This window comes from Muscardinus avellanarius (genome assembly GCF_963383645.1).
Source record: "Muscardinus avellanarius genome assembly, chromosome: 13".
Lineage (NCBI taxonomy): Eukaryota > Metazoa > Chordata > Mammalia > Rodentia > Gliridae > Muscardinus > Muscardinus avellanarius.
In genome coordinates, this window is record NC_137799.1 from 93242341 (window position 1) to 93264329 (window position 21989).

General features: G+C 47.2%; 1 protein-coding gene across 1 annotated transcript in view; it reads left to right on the top strand.

Annotated features, from left to right (window-relative positions):
- Positions 1-21989, top strand: part of DAPK1 (death associated protein kinase 1) — a gene marked incomplete at both ends in the record, with an annotated part of 182068 nt that overhangs the window by 135373 nt on the left and 24706 nt on the right. The window contains 3 exons of the mRNA XM_080708667.1: positions 420-617; positions 7118-7216; positions 11737-11814. Of these exons, the coding sequence (XP_080564793.1) occupies positions 420-617; positions 7118-7216; positions 11737-11814 (375 nt within the window). The remainder of the gene's footprint in view (positions 1-419; positions 618-7117; positions 7217-11736; positions 11815-21989) is intronic.

The window sequence follows — 21989 nt, forward strand, 5'->3', positions numbered from 1 at the left end:
CACCAATTTCTTGTTTTTTCTTGGTGTAAAATAAAGTGGCAGGCTCTACCTAGGAAGCTAGTAAGTACTGCTGGGCAGATGTTTTAAAAGTGTTTTTCAGATACTTTGTTTGGACAGGTCACTGGAATACCAACAGTTGCTTGTGTCTTATAAATTCAGAGACCAAGGAAAGTGTAGGTTCTTTCTATCGGATTACCAAGCCTAAATTCATCAAGCTGATAATCAGCTTAGTCTGGGATTATTCAGAGTAGATATTCCCTCACCCTTCTAGGGTAGAGTTCATGACATTTTAGGTCCTCCTTTAGTATTTAAAGTAATGATCCTTTTGTCAGTTAGCTTCACCCCGTGGTGGCAGGAAAGGTGGCGACCAGGTCCACCTGCCCAAGGGAAATCGCTCACGGTCCCGGCTTTGCTTCCAGGATGGCCATATTGCACTTCACCTTGCCGTAAGGCGGTGTCAGATGGAAGTCATCAAGACTCTCCTCAGCCAAGGGTGTTCCGTCGATTTCCAGGACAGGCACGGCAACACCCCCCTCCATGTGGCCTGCAAGGATGGAAACGTGCCTATCGTGGTGGCCCTGTGCGAGGCCAGCTGCAATTTGGACATCTCAAACAAGGTAAGTGTGGAGGACGAGAGCCTCACACATTCACCTTTGTCTACTCATCGCTGCTTCTGGGTTTGGGCCAACTTTCTGCTTACTTCTCTTCATTAGAAAAAGTGAACGTCTCTCATATGAACACTGTATTTTTCATATGCCTTTTGAATAATTTCCTAGAATAACAGAAAATCATTGCATTCACAAGTTCTTCTCGCCTAGCCTGGCTTCCCACGAAGGGTTATCTTGATGTGTGAATTTTAGACACTTTTTCATTGCTGTGTCCCAAATCTCTGACAAGCGTAACTTAGAGGAAGAAAGGTTTATTGGGGGCTCACAGTTTCAGAGGTCAGTCCATGATTGGCTGGCTCCACGGCTGGAACTGTAGCGGCAGGGCTTTAGGGCATGGCAGAGGAGAAAGAGCCACTCTCAACTCATGGTGGCCAGGAAGCACAGAGAGAGGAGGGTTTAGGGACAGATACAGACCCAAAGGCCATGACCCCAGTGCTCCACTGCATTTATCCACGCCCCAGCTCCAAACCTGGCCGCACAGCCTAACACATGAGCTTCCCTGGGGGACATTTTCCATCCAAACTAGTGTGTGTGTGTGTGTGTGTGTGTGTGTGTGTGTGTGTGTTACTGGCAACTGAACTCAGAGGCATTCTTTTTTCACATTATACCCCTAGAACATGGAATTCAATTATGGCATGTTTTCTGAAGCAGTAAGTCTTCAGAAAATACCTGATTATATTATGATTTGATCAAGGTTTCTAGTACCATATATGTATATCATTCTCCATTGGAAGTTTTATGGCCAAAAGTTCCTAACACCGTGTGTGTGTGTGTGTGTGTGTGTGTGTGTGTGTGTGTGTGTGTGTGTTAACTAAATTTGTTAAGACCAAGGGGATGCTATCATCTGGTGAATAATAAAGAAATGAAAATACCAAATTGTGTGTCTAGGTTTCTAACCAATCCCATATGCTGATTTCTAGAGGTTTCCTGCCACCTTCCCTTTCCCCTAAGTCCCATCTGGACTTTGATTACTAAATAAGATAGAATGGTTGTGGTTTGTGTGATTTTAGCCCTGCTACTTATGAAAGGCAAGCACCATTCTCTATGATTATGTTAAAAACAAAGTCTACATGGAATTGATTTTTTTAATTACAGGAAATGTTTGTTTATAAACGGCAAATACAGCAGGATTTTGTTATGATTTGTTGAGGTAAAGAATTAATATCTAAAACAGCAAGAAAAGTGTATTTCTATAGAGAACAATCCTTTCTCTTGCACATTACGCCATTGGTTGTCATGTAAATTAAAATCAGCAGTCTCTACCTTCTGGGGATGTGCAGGGCAATATGCTAGGTCTTGGCCATTAGCTGCCACTTGGTTTCTTGGTTTATTCTGTTCTGATCTTGCCGAGTCAGTTCTATACGTGTCTTATGGCAAAAGCCAAGTAGTGTCAAATTAACTTTTGAAAGTCATTAAGTGCTTTTAAGTTATTTTTACGAATAGAAGCAAACGGAGGTTTTATCGTTTGCTGTTTTAGAATGTATCCAAGGTAAGTGTAGGGTGTTGCCCTTTGAATTTTATTCTCCGAGATCGCAAGGTCATATTTAAGCAAATACTAAGGCAAAATATTTTCTATCTCAGCTGTATGATCAGGGTAGGGAAAGGCAATCATAATATTCTCCATATAATGAATAATTTTATCTTTAGGATAGGATTGGCGTAGAGGCAACAAGGCTTGTGCTACAAAATACTGACACATGGTAGGAGAATTTATCATATATTGAGGCAGTATATTCCATTGGTATCAATCATGAGAAGCCTCATTTTTTAAGTAGGGCATAAAAAAGGGAAATCTCTTTTTATCATGAAGAGGAATAGTATAAAAGAAATCTTTATATCAATAATAAGTAAAATCCAATTAGCAAGTACCATGGCAGGGTTAGGCAAGCCTGGCTGCAATGCCCCCATAGAAATTATAGACTCATTAACCTCTCTGCGATCTATAAATAGTCTTTATTTTTTAGATTTTTTTATGACAAAAGTAGGGGAGTTTTAGTGAGATCAAGATCACTCTAAGTGTCCTTTAGATAATTGCTCAGATACTAGTTTTGGGGGCAGCATTTAATTAATGAAATAGTGTCAGGCTATAATATAATATAATTATTAATATATTATATTATAGTGTCAAGCTTAGGATGCTTTCAGTGAAACAAAAGTAGCTTTAGGGAGCATCGTGCACTCACTACACTGTGAACTCGCCATTAGGTGCACAGTGGACCTGCTGTATACACAGCATTGGGGTATAGCTCCGTGCTAGACTGCATTCTTAGCATAACACAAAGCCCCGAGTTCAATCTCCAGCACTGAAAAACAAGAGAAAAGAAAGGAATGCCTAACCTAATGCCTAAAGCAGAAAGTGAAGTCATTGAATACATTCCTTAAAAATTCAGCCAGGAAATTCCATGTTTTCTTGTTTAAAAACAACTGGCTTGGAGCCGGGGCTGAAGCTTTGTGGAAGAGCACTTGCCTAGCATGCGCATGGCCCTGAGTTCAATCCCCAACACAATAAAAACTGGCTCATTTGATGGAAAAAAAAAACCTCTGGTTTTGGTATTGAAGCAGCCTTGGTCGTTCCAAAATGCTAACGTGAACTTGGGTTTTTACTATATAAGGTGCAGCAGTGGTGCACAGTGGGCACGCAATAGATGATTTTTATTATCAAATTGTACTCGGCTGAACCAAAAATCACCAGTCCCACAGTTTCCACCTCTTGAAATTAGAGGCAAAATTCAGACCCCTTATGCAGAGTTCATCTGAAGCAGAAATGCGCTGGTTTTCCATAGCTCTGTATTACGGCACTCTGCACGCGCCTTTGATGATTAGATGGTCATTGTGCTCGGACTGAGGGTGTCCAAAGTTCTTCAGGGCTGATGTCAACCTTTGTCTTAGTCTATTTTATGCTGCTTTGACAAAACCCTCGAGACCAAATACTGAATAAAGGAAAGAGGTTTGTTTAGCTCATGGTTTTGGAGGCTGAATGTGCAACATCGGGTGGGCCCCTCTTGTCAGCCTCTGGAGAGGCCTCTGGCTGCATCATAACATGGTGGATGTCAACACATGATCTTCCCTAGCCTGTGATCTAGGTGAGTGATCTTGCTTACCAGGGAGAGAGGGGTTGGGGGAGGTTACATTGTGGGGAAGACGCAAGAGAAGACACTGCCTTTGCTTTATAACAACCTGTTATTATAACCAGTCTAGTCCTTGGAGATGCAACCCAGTCCACAGAGATGGGCATTAATTCCTTCCAAGAGTGGAGGTCCATGGCCTAAACTCTTTCTCCTCCTTCTTCCTCTCCTTCTGGTCCTCCTCTTCCTCTTTCCCTTCTTTCTTCTTTTTCCTCTCCTCCTCCTCCTTCATTTCTTCTTCAAAAGGTGTCAGAGACCCTAGAGAAGCTTAAAAGGTGTGCCGGGAGACAAGGAGAGGGCCTGGTTTCTCCACCAGAGCGCATCTCACCGCTCGATGTGAATTCCCTTACCACCAGATTGTCGGCGTGGGTGTGGCACCACGGCGCCGCATTCCTCCAGAAGACTGTGGCTCTCTTCTCCTGGCGTGATGGTGCTCTTGCCTTTTTCTTGCCAGATGAGATTCCCCCGGAGCTAAAGCCTTCCCTTGTCCCAGCATGTGATAGGACCTTGTCGCCATCTTTGACCCTCACTGTAGAAAAGACATTCCTTGGTGTTTCGTTCTCCTCCTGTGGAGATCGGGACAGTGACCGCTTAAGGAGAAGGAGGGAGACCACACAGAGTGTGTGGCCCTTGCCTGCGTGTTCCTTTTCTTCTTACAAGCAATGACAGAAAGCAGCCGCGCACGCGCGCACACACACACACACACACACACACACACACACACACCTGGGAGTGTGAGTGGGTGCGCTCCTGAGTCAGTGCAGTGGTAGCAGCGTGTGGGCCTGCGTGGATGTTTCTGCCCACAGGCTGCTTGCAGACAGACTCAGAGAGATTCAAAAGCAACAGCCCCTCTTGTTGTGGCCACTGCCAGGCCAGGTGCCATGGGGACACAGAGGCCACACTTTGGAACATTAGAAAAACCAGAGAAAGCTTTTCAGAGATGGTGGCTTCAGATGGCTAAGGCATTGACAGCTGAAGAGGTCAGGAGAGCCAGCTTCAGACGGAGGGAGGCAGGTGTATCTGTGGGCAACTGTAGGCGACATGGCGTGGGTATTCAGAAAAGAGGTAGTGAGGGGAAGGGAGATACGGAACTGCAAAGAGACACTGGGTCCAGATGGGGAAAAGCCTAGAATATAACGTAAGGAATTTGACTTCCATTCTATCTAAAATTGGGGATTTTCAAACCTGACAGTTTCCTTGCCCCTTTTCTTTATTATACTTTCCTTCATATTCTCTCTCTCTCTCTCTCTCTCTCTCTCTCTCTCTCTCTCTCTCTCTCTCTCTTTGTGGGTCTGGGGATGGAACCCAGGGGCATTCGACCTCCCAGCTATACCCGCTGCCCTATTTTTTATTCTTTATTTTGAAACAGGGTCTCACTGAGTTGCAGAGGGCCTCACTAAGTAGCTGAGTCTGTCCGAGAACCGTGATCCTCCTGTCTCAGCCTCCCGAATGCTGGGATTACAAGCGTGCGCCACCACGCCCGGCTCATTGTCTCTTTTCTATAAAATTATATACATTCAATAATCAAAACTCTATTTCCCTTACATTTTTATCTTCCAAACTTTTTATCCTAACCTCCTCTTTTCCTTCTCACATTAACTCTGAGATATTTGAAAGATTGATATCTGTTCTCTAAATTACTAGGTATAGGTGATAATAAACAGAGCATGAATATGCGCACATATCGCAGCGTTACTTACAATGTGAGGAACTAGAATCCCAAGTGTCCACCTGTGCAGTCTGGCTAAATGAATCATAACACCGCTAGGCACTGAGTGTTATTCAGATATGCAAAAGCATGTAATAGATTTAGTTATAGATATGAAAAGCACTCACAGTCTATTGTTAGCTGAATAAAGCCAGTAACAACAGAAAGCAGAGTATGATCACATCTGGGCTTTTTAAATTATTTGTCCCTTATTAAGGGTTTGGAGATAAGAGCTTGGAAGGAAAGGTGCCAAAATGTTCAGTAGGGATAGGTCTGAGCAAGGGATTTGTGGAGGGGACCTGGAGTAGGGGTAACAACGTCTATTTCCTACCATATATCATCCTGTAGTGTTTGGGTATTTCCAAAGAGCATGTGTTAATTTCACAACAAAAGTGGATATGTTCAAATAAATAGCATATAATAGAGATTCCCTGCTGAGCCTGGTGGCGCACGCTTGTAATCCCAGCATTCAGGAGGCTGAGACGGGAGAATCCAAGTTCGCAGCCAACCTCAGATACTTAGGCCCTTTGCAACTCAGTGAGATGCTGTTTCAAAATAAAAGAATAAAAAAGAGGGCTGTGAATATAGCTCAGAGGTAGGATGCCCCTGGGTTCCATCCCTAGTACCGCAAAAATAAAAAATAAAAAATAAAAAATAGAGATTAACCAAACTTAGCATCTCGGTAATTTTTATTTATTATTCTCTAAGGCAAAAGAAATACCTCACAGTTCTATTTCGTGAGAAGTTCAGTCCAATCAACTTAGTAGCCATGGAGAAAAATAAAACACGTAAATTGAAAAGGAGCTAACATTTTTATTCTTACATCACCACGATCGCTCACTAAAGGATGTGTGTGCCTGTTGGGCACAGCATAGATTTTCAAAACTTGGCCTCTGATTGAACACCACCCACCACATCCCCTACTCCACTTCTTAGCCCAGTAACCACCAAACTCTTGTAAGTAAACGTGCAAAAATAGGACGACATTGAAAGGAAAGCAACAGGGTCTCCTGTGGCGAGTACAAATTAGCTCAGACCAGTAGTTCACCTCGCGGTTCCATCAAAGACCCAGAATGTCCCTGAGCACCCGTGAATTCACCGTGTGCACTGAGGTGCCGTGGCGTACAGTCTGAGAACCACAAGCATGCAAACAGGCGGACATGTTCTTAAAATTCCTCCTCAATTAGAGTGTCTTCAGTATCTGTCCTTCCTGTCTCTTCTCTTGCTGTGTCTAAATTTGAACTATGATGAGGCTATGCTGGGACTTTGGGGCCCTCATCCCCTTACCTGGTGCCTCCTCTCTGCCCGCACAACACGGAACTTAATTTAGTTATATTCTGATAAGCCTGCCGAGCTCTCATCCTTTGAAGTAATATTTAGAAGTTACTCTTTTAACTGCAAAGGACTTGAGAATGGTGTGGCCGGCTGGCCTGCCTCGTGGGACACAATGCCTCCTCTTTCCTTCTGAGGATGCCAGGTTCCTTACATAATGTGACCTCCTGGAATGTGCTCCTTGAGTGTTTTCTTAACAGTTGTGAAATGGAAACCAAAGGGTTTCTCACGCAGCAACACCGAGGACTCTCTCTCTGATATTTTTTTTTTTTTTCTCTTCCCAGTATGGACGAACGCCTCTACACCTCGCAGCCAACAACGGGATCCTGGACGTGGTCCGATACCTCTGCCTGATGGGTGCCAACGTGGAGGCTCTGACCTCGGTGAGTGCCGGCCAGCTTTTGGCAGGAGAGAGCTGTTGGAAAGTTCTCGTGCCTCAAGGGCACGCGGGGAAAGGTATTGCTTGGCAACTGCATGCTGAAGCAGACAAGCTGCTATTAAGCTTTAGCTCCTCCACGGCAGCTACAGAAACATTTGCCCACACAAACCCGGTTTAATATCTAGTTAATGCCTCATCTCTTCTCATTTCACCGGGCCCGGCTCTGCCAGAAACACCCGCTGGTTCCCACTGGCCTTTTTTGTCTCCCGAGTTACACAACACTGGCTCTGCGGTTTTGCTTAGAAGTATGTGTTTCTCTTTTGTAAATGCTCCCCTGCCGCCCCAGGGCACCGGAGGCCTCTGGGTCTTTAGAAGGAGCTAGAAGAGAAGGGAAGCCTCCCTGGACATGGGTCGAGTGTGGATTTGGTGTCTGTCCCCTGAGGCCTGGCCACCAGGAGGCCAAGAGCTGCTCTCTGCTGTTAAAAAGCCCATCCCTGCTGCTAGTCCTAAAAAGTGGTATTAAATAAGACTTCCTCAGTGCCCCTCCCTCCCCACGGCCCATTTCAGACCTAGTGTCGCCCAGCAGAAAAAAATCCTTGAGTTCATATTCATGAAATACCAAAGGGGGCGATGGTTTGGCTAATATGATGAAGTTGTCTTATTGCTGCTGCAACAAAAGACTATTATTTGGGTTTGGGGTGGCCCAGCAGTGGACTGACTGTCTAATCTCTTGCACGGGAAGAGTCCTGAAACTCACAAGAGACAGCTTTGCTGGCATCAGGTGGGTCTCTAAGAGCAAATGATGTTTTTGTGTAGAGGACTAGCTCAGGGGCCTGAGGCTGGAGGGAGAGCCTCATTTCTTAGAGATCTTTGAGGGGTTAGCAAACCGACTCAGAAGCCAAATCCAGCCTATTACCTGCTTTTGTAAATAAAGTTTTATTGAAACGCCTGTTCATTTGCTTTCTGTCTATGAGTAGTTACAACAGAGACCTGCAGGGCCCAGAACATTTGCAGTGTGGCCCTTTATGGGAAATGGTTGCTGACCTCAAGGCCTTCGCCTCCCTGGCCGCGCCCCTGATTTTACGGCACCCTTCCTTTCTTCAAATCAGCGGGTCCATTCTGTGTAGGGCTGAGCTTTCTCTGCAGGCTCAGTTATTGCCGATCCCCGCACAGGATCCTCCTCTTCTCAGGGCTCCTCACCCGCTACAATACTACACAAATCCACTGCCCCGCTGTGTGTGGCCGGGCCAGACCTAAATGACAAATCCACTGCCCCGCCCCGCCTCATCCTGGCACAGTCCAGGTACTTCATAATCAAGCATTATACGCAGTCTTATGGGGATATTGCCTCATGAGAAAAAATATAGCCAGGGTGGCTCTGAAGATGCCAGCCGCAGACTCTGCCAGGCCAGCAGTGTGGGTTGGGCTGCTAGTGTATGGCCTGTGGGCTGTAAACCTAGCCCCTCGGTCGGTCCCTCCCCTTGGCAGCTGGCTCCTCGGTCCCACCTGCCACCCCCCTTCAGGCCATCTCAGGCACAGCTCCCTACTTTCCACCCTCCCGGGCCTCCAGAGAAGCTCCTCCCCAGCTTGGGCTGCTCCTCCCATGGTCTCAAGACTCTCCCCAGGGAGCCCACTTGGCCTCCCTCTTTACTCATTCTGCAGACGCCCTGTACCACATGCTGTTACCAGGGATCATGGTAGCAAGGAGAGAGGCGTGCTTCCTCAGAAACTACTAGAGAACGGGAGAGGTGTGCTGCCCCAACAGGTCGTCACCGAGTGGGACAAGCGTGGGGCCCCAAGGGAGTTGAGGGCCCCCGGGCTCTCCCTCCAGGAGCATTGCCTGGAGCGTGCGGGTGGAGTGGTCAAGAAGTGGCCTGAGCTAGGTGGCCACCTGCACCTGCTGGGAGTCAGAAGACTGGTGAGTGGGAGCACTGCACAGAGTCCCTGTGCAGGTGGAGGAGTGGGCAGGGGGCCTGTGCCCAGCTTTCCTGGCCAGGAGAAGTGTCCCTTAGGGCAGGGGCCAGCTGGCCTCTGTTTTGAGCAGAGAGCAGGATGATCATTCAGACATATGTCACCTGAGGACACTGAGACATCACCAATATAGTGAAATTTGTGCCATGTGCACACGGGTTTAAATTCCTAGCAGCCGTATTTAAAAAGAAAAAAGGAAAAAGAAAGCGAATTGTAGTGTCATATTTTATTTAGTTAACATTACACGAAATGCCATTTCAACCGAAATATTTTTTTAAATATTGCTATCTTCCACATTCTTTGATTGCTTTTAAGTTTTCCATATCCCATGTTGTTCTACACGCGCGGCCCGGTCTCTTCCACATTTCAGGCCCCAGACAGAGGCTGCCACCCTACTGGACGGCCCAGCACCACCACTTTTTCTTATCTCAGTCAAATCAAAGCCCCTTTCCCAGCCTTCAGAATGACCCCTGGCCCGGCAGCGCCCTCTAGCGTTAGCTTCCTTTCCTTCTGTTCTCAGCCAGGACATCTTAAAACAAGCTTCTAAGTGGCCTGTGGCCTCTTCCTCGTTGCCTCCCGCCCCCTCCTACGCCTTCGACTGACGGCCTTCACCTCCAGGAGGCCCCGTCATCTCCTGGTAGCTCTTTCCTTCCAAACTTTTATTATAAAAATGGATTGAAGGGAGGAAAAGCATGTAAGCAAATGCCAAGCATGGAAAATTATTATAATAATTATTATATCTACTCTACTCAGGTCAGGAGACAGAACTTTCACACCTCCCCCGAGGCCCTGTGGCCTGACCCACGGGCCCGCTCCCTCTGTGACTTGTAGACACCGCCTTTTCGCCTCTTTGGGCCTCTTCCTCTTCCACCAGCTCCAGCACGCTTACCCATCCCGCTTCCGTACTGAAAACAGGATTTGGTTATTGACGTCCTTGACACTCTCCTGACTTAGATGAAAAGGCCTCCCGGAACCTGTTTCTCTGCCATCCTCTTGCCGCCCTTTTTCAACTCCCTCTTTTTCTGTCCCTTCCTGGCCATCCTCCCTCCCCAGGACCTCTCCCCTGGCCCCAGGTCTGCAGCTCACTGGAACGTGAAGGCCCACATCCGGGTCTCTCTCCCTGCTCCAACACCAGTCTCTGGGAGGCCCAGTCACCAGCACCCTGTGCTTTCCCTCCAAGCCTGCTCCTTTTCTTCCTCAAGGTCTAGCCTCTACAAAGCTCTCTTTTTATATCTGTAAAAGACCAGACAATTTGGCACAAATGCCTGCCTGGAGATGCAGTGCCCAGCAAGGCACTGGATTCACCCCAGAGCAAATCAGAAGCCCTCGCCCGCCCACTGGGCACTGGTCAGGACTTTGAGGAAGCAGAGAGTCCTGGTAGTCAGGACAGGGAAGCACGGGCCCTCCAGAGCGCGGCCTCCAGAGGCTGAGTCACCAGCCCGGCCACTTCAACCTCCCCTTGGGATACTTGAAATTGTCAGGAGACATTTTGGATTGTCATAACTAGAAGTTGGGGGACGCTACTACACCTTGTGGGTAGAGCCAGAGATGCTAGACATCCTGCAAGGTGCAGGATGCCCCCCCACCCCCCGACAGAGGATTATCTGGACCACACTATGAGGAGTTCGAGAAATTCTGGGCTGTCTCAGGGAATAACTTGAGTTGAGGTATTGAGAGGTTACCAGTTAGACAGAGAGAAAGAAAGGTGGCTTTATTTGCTTGGAAATTGCTTCTCATCTTTTGGACTCTTGAATTTTAATGATCTCTAAAATTGCAACAGAACAGCCCCTAGGTATCCACTTCTCCCTGGTGGTAAGGGCACAGAGACCGCCCCCACCTCCTAGGAGTAACGCTGGGGGGTTCTGCATGCTGAGCTGAGAGTCCGTGCACTCAGAGCACTGAGAGCTGAGTCCAGCGCAGATTATCAGGAGGTTCTCAATAAAGCTAGTCCTTGTGTACATTCATGGTATGGCAACAGATAAATCCATTCGGTATGAAACTGCAGCCCGATGAAAAGTCTAATTAAAAAGCCAGTGCCAAAGTGCTGCGAGCCTTTATGTTCTCGTTTTATGTTCACCAGACATCTTTAAATCAAAATTGCCTGTTAGACTTAGCCTGCTCTTTGGAATGCACAGAGCTTACCAGGAACCGGCATCGTAGGAGGACCGGGTGTGTCCGTGTGGGGATTATAAGACATCAGCCTTCACTAACTAGAATTCAGCATCTAATACCACTCTTGCTCGCCTGATTGGAGAGGGACTCAGAACAGGGAATGCTCAGCCAGCTGACACTTTTGACTAAAGCCCCCAGGGGCTCAGACATCTCCCTGTGGTCCACAAGACACCAGTGCTTCCTTCCTGTCTCTGCTTCCTGGAAAACCAAATAAAATAAGGATTCCCCAGACAGGGGGACACTCCGGGTCATGCTTTGTGTCTACCTATTTGCTGCGATGGCTCTTACGTTTCTGCCTCTGACTAAGGGATTCAGTGTATGCGACACACATAACTCTCTTTTGTGGTGGGGGAAAAAAATGAATCGTTTTTTCTCCGACAGGATGGAAAGACAGCAGAGGATCTTGCTAAATCGGAACAGCACGAGCACGTGGTCGGTCTCCTCGCAAGACTCCGAAAGGTGAGAAGTTCTTGTTATCCCCTGAAATTCTCTACTTGTTTTTATGTGAAAAATGCTCGGTCTTTTCCCTTGTAAGCTATTAGAATGAACAGCAGAGAGATTGGGACACAGGTTTTAGGAAAAGTCTCAGGCCTGTGGTTTGCATGTCAGCTGGCATAAATCCCTCCTAAGCTCCCCACCCATTTCTGCTTCTAAAGTTGGACTAGAAAAAGAATTTGGCTTCTTGACAGTTGCTGTCCCTGGTCCCTCCTCCCTCCCTCTCTGTACTCACAACCCTGCAAAACTGGAAGGAAATAAGGGCGCTGACTCTTCTTCTTCTTTGAGTTTTGAGCTCCCACGAACCATTTAAGGTCCTGTTTATCAAACATCCTGGCTTCGAGGTTTTCAGAAACATGACAGAAATAAGTCAACGCACACGTCCCCTTTGCAGCTCACCTCATAGCAGTGTGTGCTTGAAGAGACTCTGAAATAGAGCCTTTAAGCTAAGGACTGGAGTTCAGGCCCAAAGATGTTCACTTCTGTGTTATTTAAAATGCAGCAATAGAATTTGGAAACATCAGATCACCGATGTCTTGCAAACTGTCATGGTAATGCTACAGAAGAGAGAGGGTTTTGGCCTTTAGAAATTGTGTAAGAAGAGGTTTGAGTCGCAAGAGGCTAATGCATAAAGTGTCCCCAGGCTCCAAAGGAGAAAATGTGTGCACATGATAATCCCTACTGTGCTAAAATGTTCAGAAAGAAAATGACTGTGGTATCTTTTATTTTACTATGCTGAGCTATTAACGTTTTCTTTAAACATTACTGCGTCACTCCAAATTCCCTCTAATGATCATGTAATAATTTTTAAAAGCAGACATTCTAGAGGTAAAAAGAAAAGTGGTTCAGTTAGTATTTTGAAAAGGTCTTACCCAAGAAGTGCTCTGGATACCCCACAAAGTTCTTGTCACACAGACTTTGACGTCCAGGGGAAGTCTGAGTTTTCACAGCTGTCCCGTGTCTTGGGGGATGGAGATGCGGTCATTTCATTTCTTGAACAGACGTGGAACGACCTCGCCGTTTCAAGCGTATCTGCGTATTTCAAAGCCCCTGCAGTGGAGAGGGGCGGAGTGGCCGGGGTCATAGTGGCAGGGGTCATGACCTTCATCCCTGTGCCTTTGATGCCCCAGGCACCAGCCTGATGAATGGTGAGCGCAGAGGTCTCCGGGTCCCTGGAGGGCTTCCATTTCCCCTCTGTTCTGGCAATTTCAGAAAGAGAAAAGTCTAGAAAAACTCCCCCTGCTTTATTCAGCTGTCCCTACAGGCAGCACATAAAGTCAGCGTTGAGTGTGTTTTCCACTCTCTATACTACATACTGTCCCATCGGAGTGAGACTTTTGATTAGAGGCACAGGAAACCTTTTCGTGTGCCAGTAAAATGGGCAGGCGCAGGCAAGAGCTGATGGCCATGGTAACAGTCAATAATGAACTTTTAAAATGAACTTCCCAGAGCCAGGCATGGTGGTGCGCGCTTGTAATCCCAGCATGTGGGAGGCTGAGACAGGAGGATCCGGGTTTTTGGACAGCCTCAGCTATTTAGGTTCTCCACAACTCAGTGAGACCCTGCTTCAAAAATGAAAAGACTAAAAAATAGTGCTGGGGGTGTAGCTCAGAGGTACAGGGCTCCTGGGTTCCATCCCCAATACTGCAAAAAAAAGGGGGGGGGACTGGGGAGCTGGGTGTGGTGGCCCACACTTGTAATCCCAGTACTTGAGAGGTTGAGACTGGAGGATCACGCAGGTTCGAAGCCAGCCTCAGCTACTTAGTCTCTCAGCAACTTAGTGAGACCCTGTTTCCAAATAAAATATAAAATAGGTCTGGCAATGTAGCCCAGAGGTAGAAAGCCCTTGGGTTCCATCACCGGTACCACAAAAAAAAAAAAAAAAAAAAATAGAGAGAAAAGAAAAATAGGGTGAGGTATGTAGCTCCATCCAGTACCGCCAAAAAAAAAAAAAAGGAAAAAAATAATGAAGTTGTAATCCCAAGGGAGGCTGAGACCAAAGGACCGCGGTTTATGGCCAGCCTCAGCTACTTAGTGAGGCCCTCTGCAACTCAATGAGACCCTATTTCAAAATAAAGAATAAAAAATAGAGTAGGGGGTGTAGCTCAGAGGTCGAATGCCCCTGGGTTCCATCCCCAGTAGCAAAAAAGAAAAAAAGAAGTTCCCTACATTTTATTTATATATTTATATATTTTGCAGGTCTAGGGATGGAACCCAGGGGCAATTGACCTCTGAGCTACAACCCCTGCCCTACTTTTTTTTAGTCTTTATTTTTTGAAACAGGGTCTCACTAAGTTGAGGAGGGCCTCACTAAGTAAGTAGCTGAGGCTGTCCACGAACCACAATCCTCTGGTCTCAGCCTCCAGGATGCTGGGATTACAAGTGTGCGCCACCACTCCTGGCCATGCATTTTAAATTCATTTTATTGAAGCAGTGCTATCAGCCAAATGGAACACAGCCCAAGTTTACAGCCTTGGTCTTTGGCTGGATCATAGAGTTGGTAGCTCTGTTTGTATATAATCATAGGTTAAAAGGTACCCCAGTGGGGAGGGCACTAAGAGTTGTGTGTATGTATTTTTCTGACACTGTTTCCCAATATGATATAAAATTACAATGTACCAGATTAAAAAATATAAAGGCAAATTGTTCAAGCCAGGCGCAGTGACACATACCTGTAGCCCCAGCCGCTCAGGTGGCTCAGGCCGGTGGATTGCAAGTTTGAGGCCAGCCTTTGCAACTTAGTGAGACCCTCTTTCAAAATAAAAAGGAATGGAGGTGCAGCTCCGTGGTAGAGTGCCGCTGTACTGACCCCAGTACTAAAACACAAAAATGAAAAACGTCCAGATACAAGGGCTATCTTAAATCAGTTATGCACTATGGCATCCATGTAGAGAAACGACAAATGAAGTCTGTCCTTTCCACGGGCTGAATGGGCACAGACTGTTGACTGCTCACTCTCGGGTCTCTCGTATGGTCCATTAGTAGAAAGAAACATTTTATTAAGGACTGGGTAGGGCTTCTGGAACAGGCTTGACAACTTTACCAGGTCTATAAACACGCTAAGTCACATATTCTCAGGTTTCCAAAGCTCCACGCAGAAAGATTCCAACCCCTACGGCCCTGGCCTGGCTGGCTTCCCTGAGCACCAGAGCTGCTCCTCCCAGACCTTTGCAGACTTGCATCCCTCCGGCAGGAGGCAGAATTCTCACTGGCTCCCTTGGCCTGGCTCGCTGATCCCCTATTGTAAAGCAGGTATCCATGGCAACGTGTGCTCCCCTCATCTTTAAGCAAAGCTCAGCTGCAACACCATGATCTTCCGCTGTCCATCGGGCCGCCCCGGGCCGCCCCAGGAGACAGCCTTCCTTTGGCGGAGAGAACAAGCGTTTTACCAGACTCCATTGAGTTTGGCTGCCCATCTCGCCCCTAGAAATGGTCTGCTGCTATTTAAAAATAGATGGACAGGCGGCATGCAAGCCCAGATATGCTCGGCAATGTCGAGGCTGAAACAATAAATGCTCAGAAAAAAGGACATAAAAGGAGAGCAGCAAAATCATGCCAGAGTTGGATTGGACTGATGGAGTGACGGTCTTTCCTCTTTAATCCATCGCCTCAGGGAAGGGTGCCTGACTTGTTTTCCAGCTTAAAATTTTGAATTTAGCCCATGGTGTCATTGTCTCAGCTTCTTCTACCGCTGTGTGTGTGTGTGTGTGTGTGTGTGTGTGTGTGTGTGTGTGTGGTGCCTTAATCTTTAATAGAATGTGCCTAGAGGAAAGGGGAGAGGTGACAAGGTTTAATATTTTACCACTATCCTGTGATTTTCTCCAAAAAAGAAGTTGAAACAAAGGACAGTCATTTTAGTCATTTTAATGCTTTTGATGCAAAGACATTATCCCCTTTTGCACCTAGAGCCCAAGGAGAAGTTCCCCCGTCACCCCTCTTTGAGAAGCAAAGCACAGTGTAACAGCTGAGAGCTCAGATTGGAGTCCAGCGGCCTGGGTTCCCATCCCAGCCCTGCCAGGTTCTTGCTGGATAAACTGGCCAGCCGCTCCCCAGGTCTGTGCCTCAGTGTGCCCTGGTTGGGGATGAAGATGGGATAGGATGCTGCAAAGACGTCTTAAGAGCAGCTCCTGCACACAGTAAGCACCTTGTGTTTGCTGCTGTGATCAGCGCCTTGCAGCGCACTCTTAGAATAGCAAAAATTATACCAACTACGACGGGGTCCCTGGAAAGTCACCCAGGGTAACACAACAGCCACCACTGAACCCTCAATATGTGCGGCTGGCACTGTAAAGTGTTACAGCCTCCCAAGGTCCGCAAAGGAAGGTGTTCCCGCAGGAAACCCCACCCCCAGGAAGCCTAGCGGTGTGCTACTTACAGCACACCTGTGACCTAACCTGAAGTAGCCATCTCTCCCAGCGCCCTTTCAGTGGGACAAGGCTGCCTGGTGTGGACACTCCTGGAATTGTAGGGAGCAGCCCTGCCTGGTAGTAAAGCACAGATCGCCTCGCGGTGGGGTGGGCCAGGACTCCTGTCCCCTTCAGCAGTGTCTCCTAAAACCCATGTTCTCTAAGGCCCTCCTCCCTATCTCCCACCACCATTCTTCAAATGGCTGAAGCCCTCAGCTTCCTGGAGACCTCAGCTTCCTGATCAGCCAGAAAAGCAGGAGTGGCGGGCCGAGTGTTTCTAAGCGCATTCTTTTTTAGTTTTCTTTGTGTGCTTTTAAAATAAGTCTCAAAATGAATACCTACTTGGCACTTGCGTCCACCGACACAGGACTTTGGCTGTCGGAAATGACGGAGCCCTGACAGTGTTGAGAATTGCTCCTGGAAGGTGGGGGATGGCGGTAGAGTGCCGCGGAGCAGTGGCTGCAGAGAAAGCCCAGAATTGTAATTATAACTTGGGTCGGCTGGAGGGAGAATCCGTTCACAACCAGGATAGAGTGGTGGCCCGGGAAAGATAAGTCATGGCCAGGAGCCTTTCTTACCATCTTCCTGGTAATGTCTTTCTCTGTTATTTTCCAGTGTCTCTCACCACGATGCCATTGGCCCTAGGCGAGGTGCGAGGGGGTGACCTGTCTTTGCAGTGTATTTCTGGTCTCTGGCCTCCAAGCATCCAATGTCATAGTATCCCTCCCCACCTTTGTGAAATTAAAAATAATTTTCAAAACACCCACCTGCGCACATTTCCTCAGCTGGTGCCACTTTCTGTAAGAGCCACTTTGGGTCGATGCAGAACACACCGTGGGAGAGGCCAGTGTCTGAGACCGCAGGGACGCTGGCCTTAAGTGACCGCGCCTCTGTATCTGGCTCCCACACGGGCCCGTTAGCAAATGTGGCATTCTGTTTTCACCTCTCAGTTGTTGCAACGGGGATTCAGCTTCTGGAAACGGAACCAAAGCTCTAGTTTACCTTCCTACAGAGGAGCGCAGGAGAACAGGAGGGGACGCTGGGTCCTTAGATGGTGCAGGGCCTTGAGCTAGTGAATTGCGGGCCCTGCGAGCTCTCCCTCCCGGCAGGATGGGGCTGCAGGAGAAGGAAATGCACAGGCAGAGCCGAGCTGTGTGGAGTCTCCTCCGGCCCCATGCATGCATGGATGGATCGGTGGGTGCTGGGGCCTTTGATCCTGCCCCTGAGAGCCAGTTATCCGCCTCTCTTCTACTTTGCGCCATCATGCTGGGGTCTTGAAATGAGCCCTGGTGGGAGCAAGTCTGCAAACCAGGTTCCCCTTTCCCACCGAGCTTGCTCAGCAGCACACTGTTGTTCTGGGGGGGCGATCTCTGGAAGCCCCCACAGGTGGTAGTTACCACCTTATAACAAAGCGCCCCTTCTGCTCTCTCTATCCTGTGCAGCTCCTACAGGGCCCTTTCAGCCCTCAGAACCTGCTCACAACTGTGTTTTTGCTTAGCCCAATCCAGTTCTCCTTCTAGAAAAAGACGACATTCTTGTCATGACAGGTGGAGAGGGTTGCATTCAGTTCCCGGGCCTCCATTTTTATTAACTCTGTCCTGTGGATCCCGTTGTTATCTGATGTTAAAATAACAGTTTCGGGAGTGTAGAGAGTTGGCTTATTTTATGCTCTGTGAGTCTCATTCTAATCAGATTTTCCATAAACTGATACTAATGTAGTTTGTTTTGCCTACGCTTGGACAGTGGAGAGGGGCCCGGGAACATTCTGGAAAATAAGACAATGTTGGGAGTTGCCCAGAATTAAACATTCACCACCAGCAAACAGCGTTTGCGTAATTAGGAGTCGCCTCTCCCCTCGTCTGGGTGTAATTGCATCCTGCCAATGTAGCCTGGGAGCCACATCACCTCCGTCTGGGGCTCTTATCTGGCCTTCCCAGATTGTGGCGGGTCCTCCCTGTCAGCCTGCAGAGGCTTAATCATCTTTTCTGATGAGAAAGTGAAAGCTAATTCCCAGGAGTAAAACCCATCAGGGTTTCAGAGAGCAGTGTGGCAACACAATATTCATGGACGCATGCACAGAAAAGATGTTTACCCGGAACCTCCCTGAGCACTTAAAGAGAACAGAAGTGATAAGACTCAGCCAGAAGGCAGATGAGAAAAATACCAGCCAGTGTGAGGGAGGCCAGGGAGTGGCAGAGAAGCGGAAGCTGGCCCTCCACCTATTTGTGTAAATAAAGCTTTATGAGGACATGACTATGCACCCCTTCAATGACGCTGGTCTGTGGCTGGTTTGCACACAGGACAGCCCTGTGTAGCACCATCTTGTCCTTAACAGAAGCGTTTGCTGCCCCCTGGTGGACGTGTGCACAAATGCTTTGATGGGGATAAGTAGGATGAACTGACTGACCATGGTGGAGGAGTCTACATTCACCCAGAAGCCTCGGAGGACTGAGGGAAGGCAGAGGGAAGGGCGGTGCCGAGGGCCAGTGGAAGTCAAATTTGGGTTTAACCAAAGGAACAAACAAAAAAAGAGTGACGGGGCCAGGGCCAGGGCTGGAGCGCATGGTGTAGACAGCGAGTGGCTCCAATTGTGACTCGAGATGTGGGCACAGCATGCAGACCTCGGCGGGGAGCCAGGCTTGTGAGGAAGGCAGCTGTAAGACCTGCCTTTCCTCTAGGAATCCCCTCCGACGGCTCAGACTGCACTGTGGGGTCAGGAGGAGGATCAGAAAGTCCTGGCAGGATGTGATCCTGGAGGTCGGCTCTGGCGTGTGGACACTGGCGGGGGTGGCCCAGGCTTAGGACTTTGGAAGCCTCAGGCACCACTCCAAATGGAGCCTCACACTGCCTTGTAGCTGTTGCAAGTAAATGATTAAAGGTACACCTAAGACGAGAGTGGTGGCGCACCCCTGTGATCCCAGTACTTGGGAGGATGAGGCAGAGGACCTCAGGTTCGAGGACAGTCTCAGCCACACAGCAGTCTACCTAGACCTTGTTTCAAAACAAAATATAAAAAAGATTAGGGGCATAGCTCATATTCTATCTCCAGTACTGTAAAAAAAAAAAAAAAAAAAGTACACCATAAAAGACATTTCCATGACTACCTGATTGTGAAATTTTTAGTTCAGAATTCTACGTCCTCGGAGTTGGGAGCTGTGTTTATCCCCATTTGGGTCTCAGCGCCCACACCCTTGGACACGCTAGGCCTCAAGTATGTCCCAATCATATTGTCCCTGGGTGGTGATCCTTTACTCAGTCCTTCTTGTGAGGGAAGGAATTCAAACAGAAAGCACAAATACAGGAATATAAGAGATTTGTTTAGGAAAGTGGGGTGCCATGTAAAAGAAGTCCATGATGAAGGGGGTTACGTTCTTGGCTGCTGTCTGGAGTGGGAACTGGTGTAGGGCTCTTCTCATGGGAAACTTCATATCATTCTCCCCAGACACTTCCTTCCTCGTGTGTATTTATTTTGTGGTTAGTTATCTTTTGCACACCAGGCTTCAACACATCTCTACTGCTTTTGCCCTTTTCCCACCACACCTCAACCTGTCTGGGCTGTTTTTACCATGTTCTAATATTTATTTACTTTTTATTTTTATGGGTGCAGTGCAGTCATACATCTTAACGGGGTACAAGATGGTAGAGGCATACGTGCATACATCACTCAGCCCTTCCCCGATTCCCGCCCCATTCCCTCCCCCTCCCTCCTCTCTTTGGCTTAGTGATTGACATTAATATGTTTGTTAAAGTACATCATGTATATTAGAGAATTTTCCTCTTCTACCTTCCCATCTCCTCAGTTAGGTCTATTTATTTGCTCATCGTAGTTTTTCCTTCTTTGTCTAGAGTTCCTCCTGTGACCCATTTTCTCCCTAGCTTATGCATTAGAGAGAGAGTCCGATTTTTTATTTTTTGTGACTGACTAATGTCACTTAGCATAATGTTCTCCATTTCCATCCATTTCCCTATAAATGACATAATTGAGGGTTTTTTTTAATGGCTGAGTAAAACTCCATTGTGTCCATATCCCACAGTTTTGTAATCCATTCATCTGTTGATGGACATCTTGGCTGGTTCCATAGTTTGGCTATGGTGAACTGTGCAGCTATAAACATAGATACACATGCATTAGTTTGGTAGTCTGGTTTCCTTTCTTTGGGGTAGATACCCAGAAGTGGTATTGCTGGATCGAATGGTAGATTTGTTCCCATTCTTCTGAAGATCCTCCATACTGTTTTTCTAAGTTGTTGCACTAATTTGCAATCCCACCAACAGTGTGCTAGAGTTCCCACTTCTCCACATCCTCGCCAGCATTTGTTGTTTGTGTTTTGAATGATTGCCATTCTAGTTAAGTGAGTTAGAGTTAGGTGAAATCTCAGGGTAGTTTTGATTTGCATCTCTTTGATTGCTGATGTTGAGCATTTCTATACATTTATTGACCATTTGAATTTCTTCTTTTATGAAATGTCTATTTCATTTCGTGGAATGTCTATTTAGTTCACGTGCCTGTTTTGTGATTGGGTTATTTGTTTTCTTTTTTTTTTCTTTTTTTTTTTTTTTTTTTTTGGTGGTACTGGGGTTCCTGGAAGCCCTTTTTCCTCCGGGCTACACTCCCAGACCTATTTTATATTTTTGAAACAGGGTCTCTTACGCCAGCACGGCTGGCTTCGAACCTGCGCGATCCTCCTGTCTCTGCCTCCCAAGCGCGGGGATTACAAGCGTGCACCACCACGCCCGGCTATTTGTTTTCTTAGTGCTGAGTTTCTTGAGTTTTCTGTATATTCTAGGTATTAGTCCTCTATTGGAAGAATAATTGGAAAAAATTTTCTCCCATTCTGTTGGCGCTCTGTTGAGGTTCTTGATAGTTTCCTTTGCTGTACAGAAGCTCTTGAATTTAAAGCAATCCCACTGGAATCTTTCTCATGGGGGTCTAGGTGCAACCCTACAAGGATTGTGCATGCATTTAAGTTTAACCTGACATCCCTGCAGTTCTCTAACCACGGCTTCCTAACCACAGCCAGGTGGGGAGAAGTTGACAAGTTAGTCTGGTGTTTGATTCGTGTTGACCTGCTTAGCTTTCGCCCTCAGGTATATCCCAATTTGGCCCAGTTCTAGAACTACCCTGGAGCCCTCCCTCTGAGGAGCAGATCCCTGGGTTGATAAAAGCACTTTCCCCAGAAAGGCCTCTGGGCCTTTTCTACCCTCCTATGCCATCTAGTGACAAGAAATGAAAATTCACCCTCCACCAAAGAGAAAAAGATTTCAAAAACTTCTGTCCTGGGAGGATATGCCAAAATCTGTTATGTTTGATTCTATAAGGTTCTCGGGGAGGAGGAGGGGTCTTCCTGCAAGATGAGGCTGGGTTTTCTTAGAAGTAAAAAGATCTTTTGAGATTGTGGCGAACTCTTGTTACCGTTTGGGGGGGGACTGTTCCGGGGACCTCTGTTAGGCTCCCAGAAACTGTTCTTGTAGCCGCGGGTTCTTGTCGTGAATTAGGATAAGTATCACACAGTCTGAACTCTTGATGAAAACTTAAATGAGTTGATTATTACAAAGAGAAATAGAGAAGACATTTTACAGCCCTATACCATACCGGGATAGTATAGGGGTGGCCCGAAATGAAGCCACTGACAATTCCTGGATACAGAGTATTTTATAGCCGATCTTCTGACCCGACTAGATCTCCCAGACAGGTCTCTTGGTGTAGATGACCTGCTCTGTCTTCAGCACAGA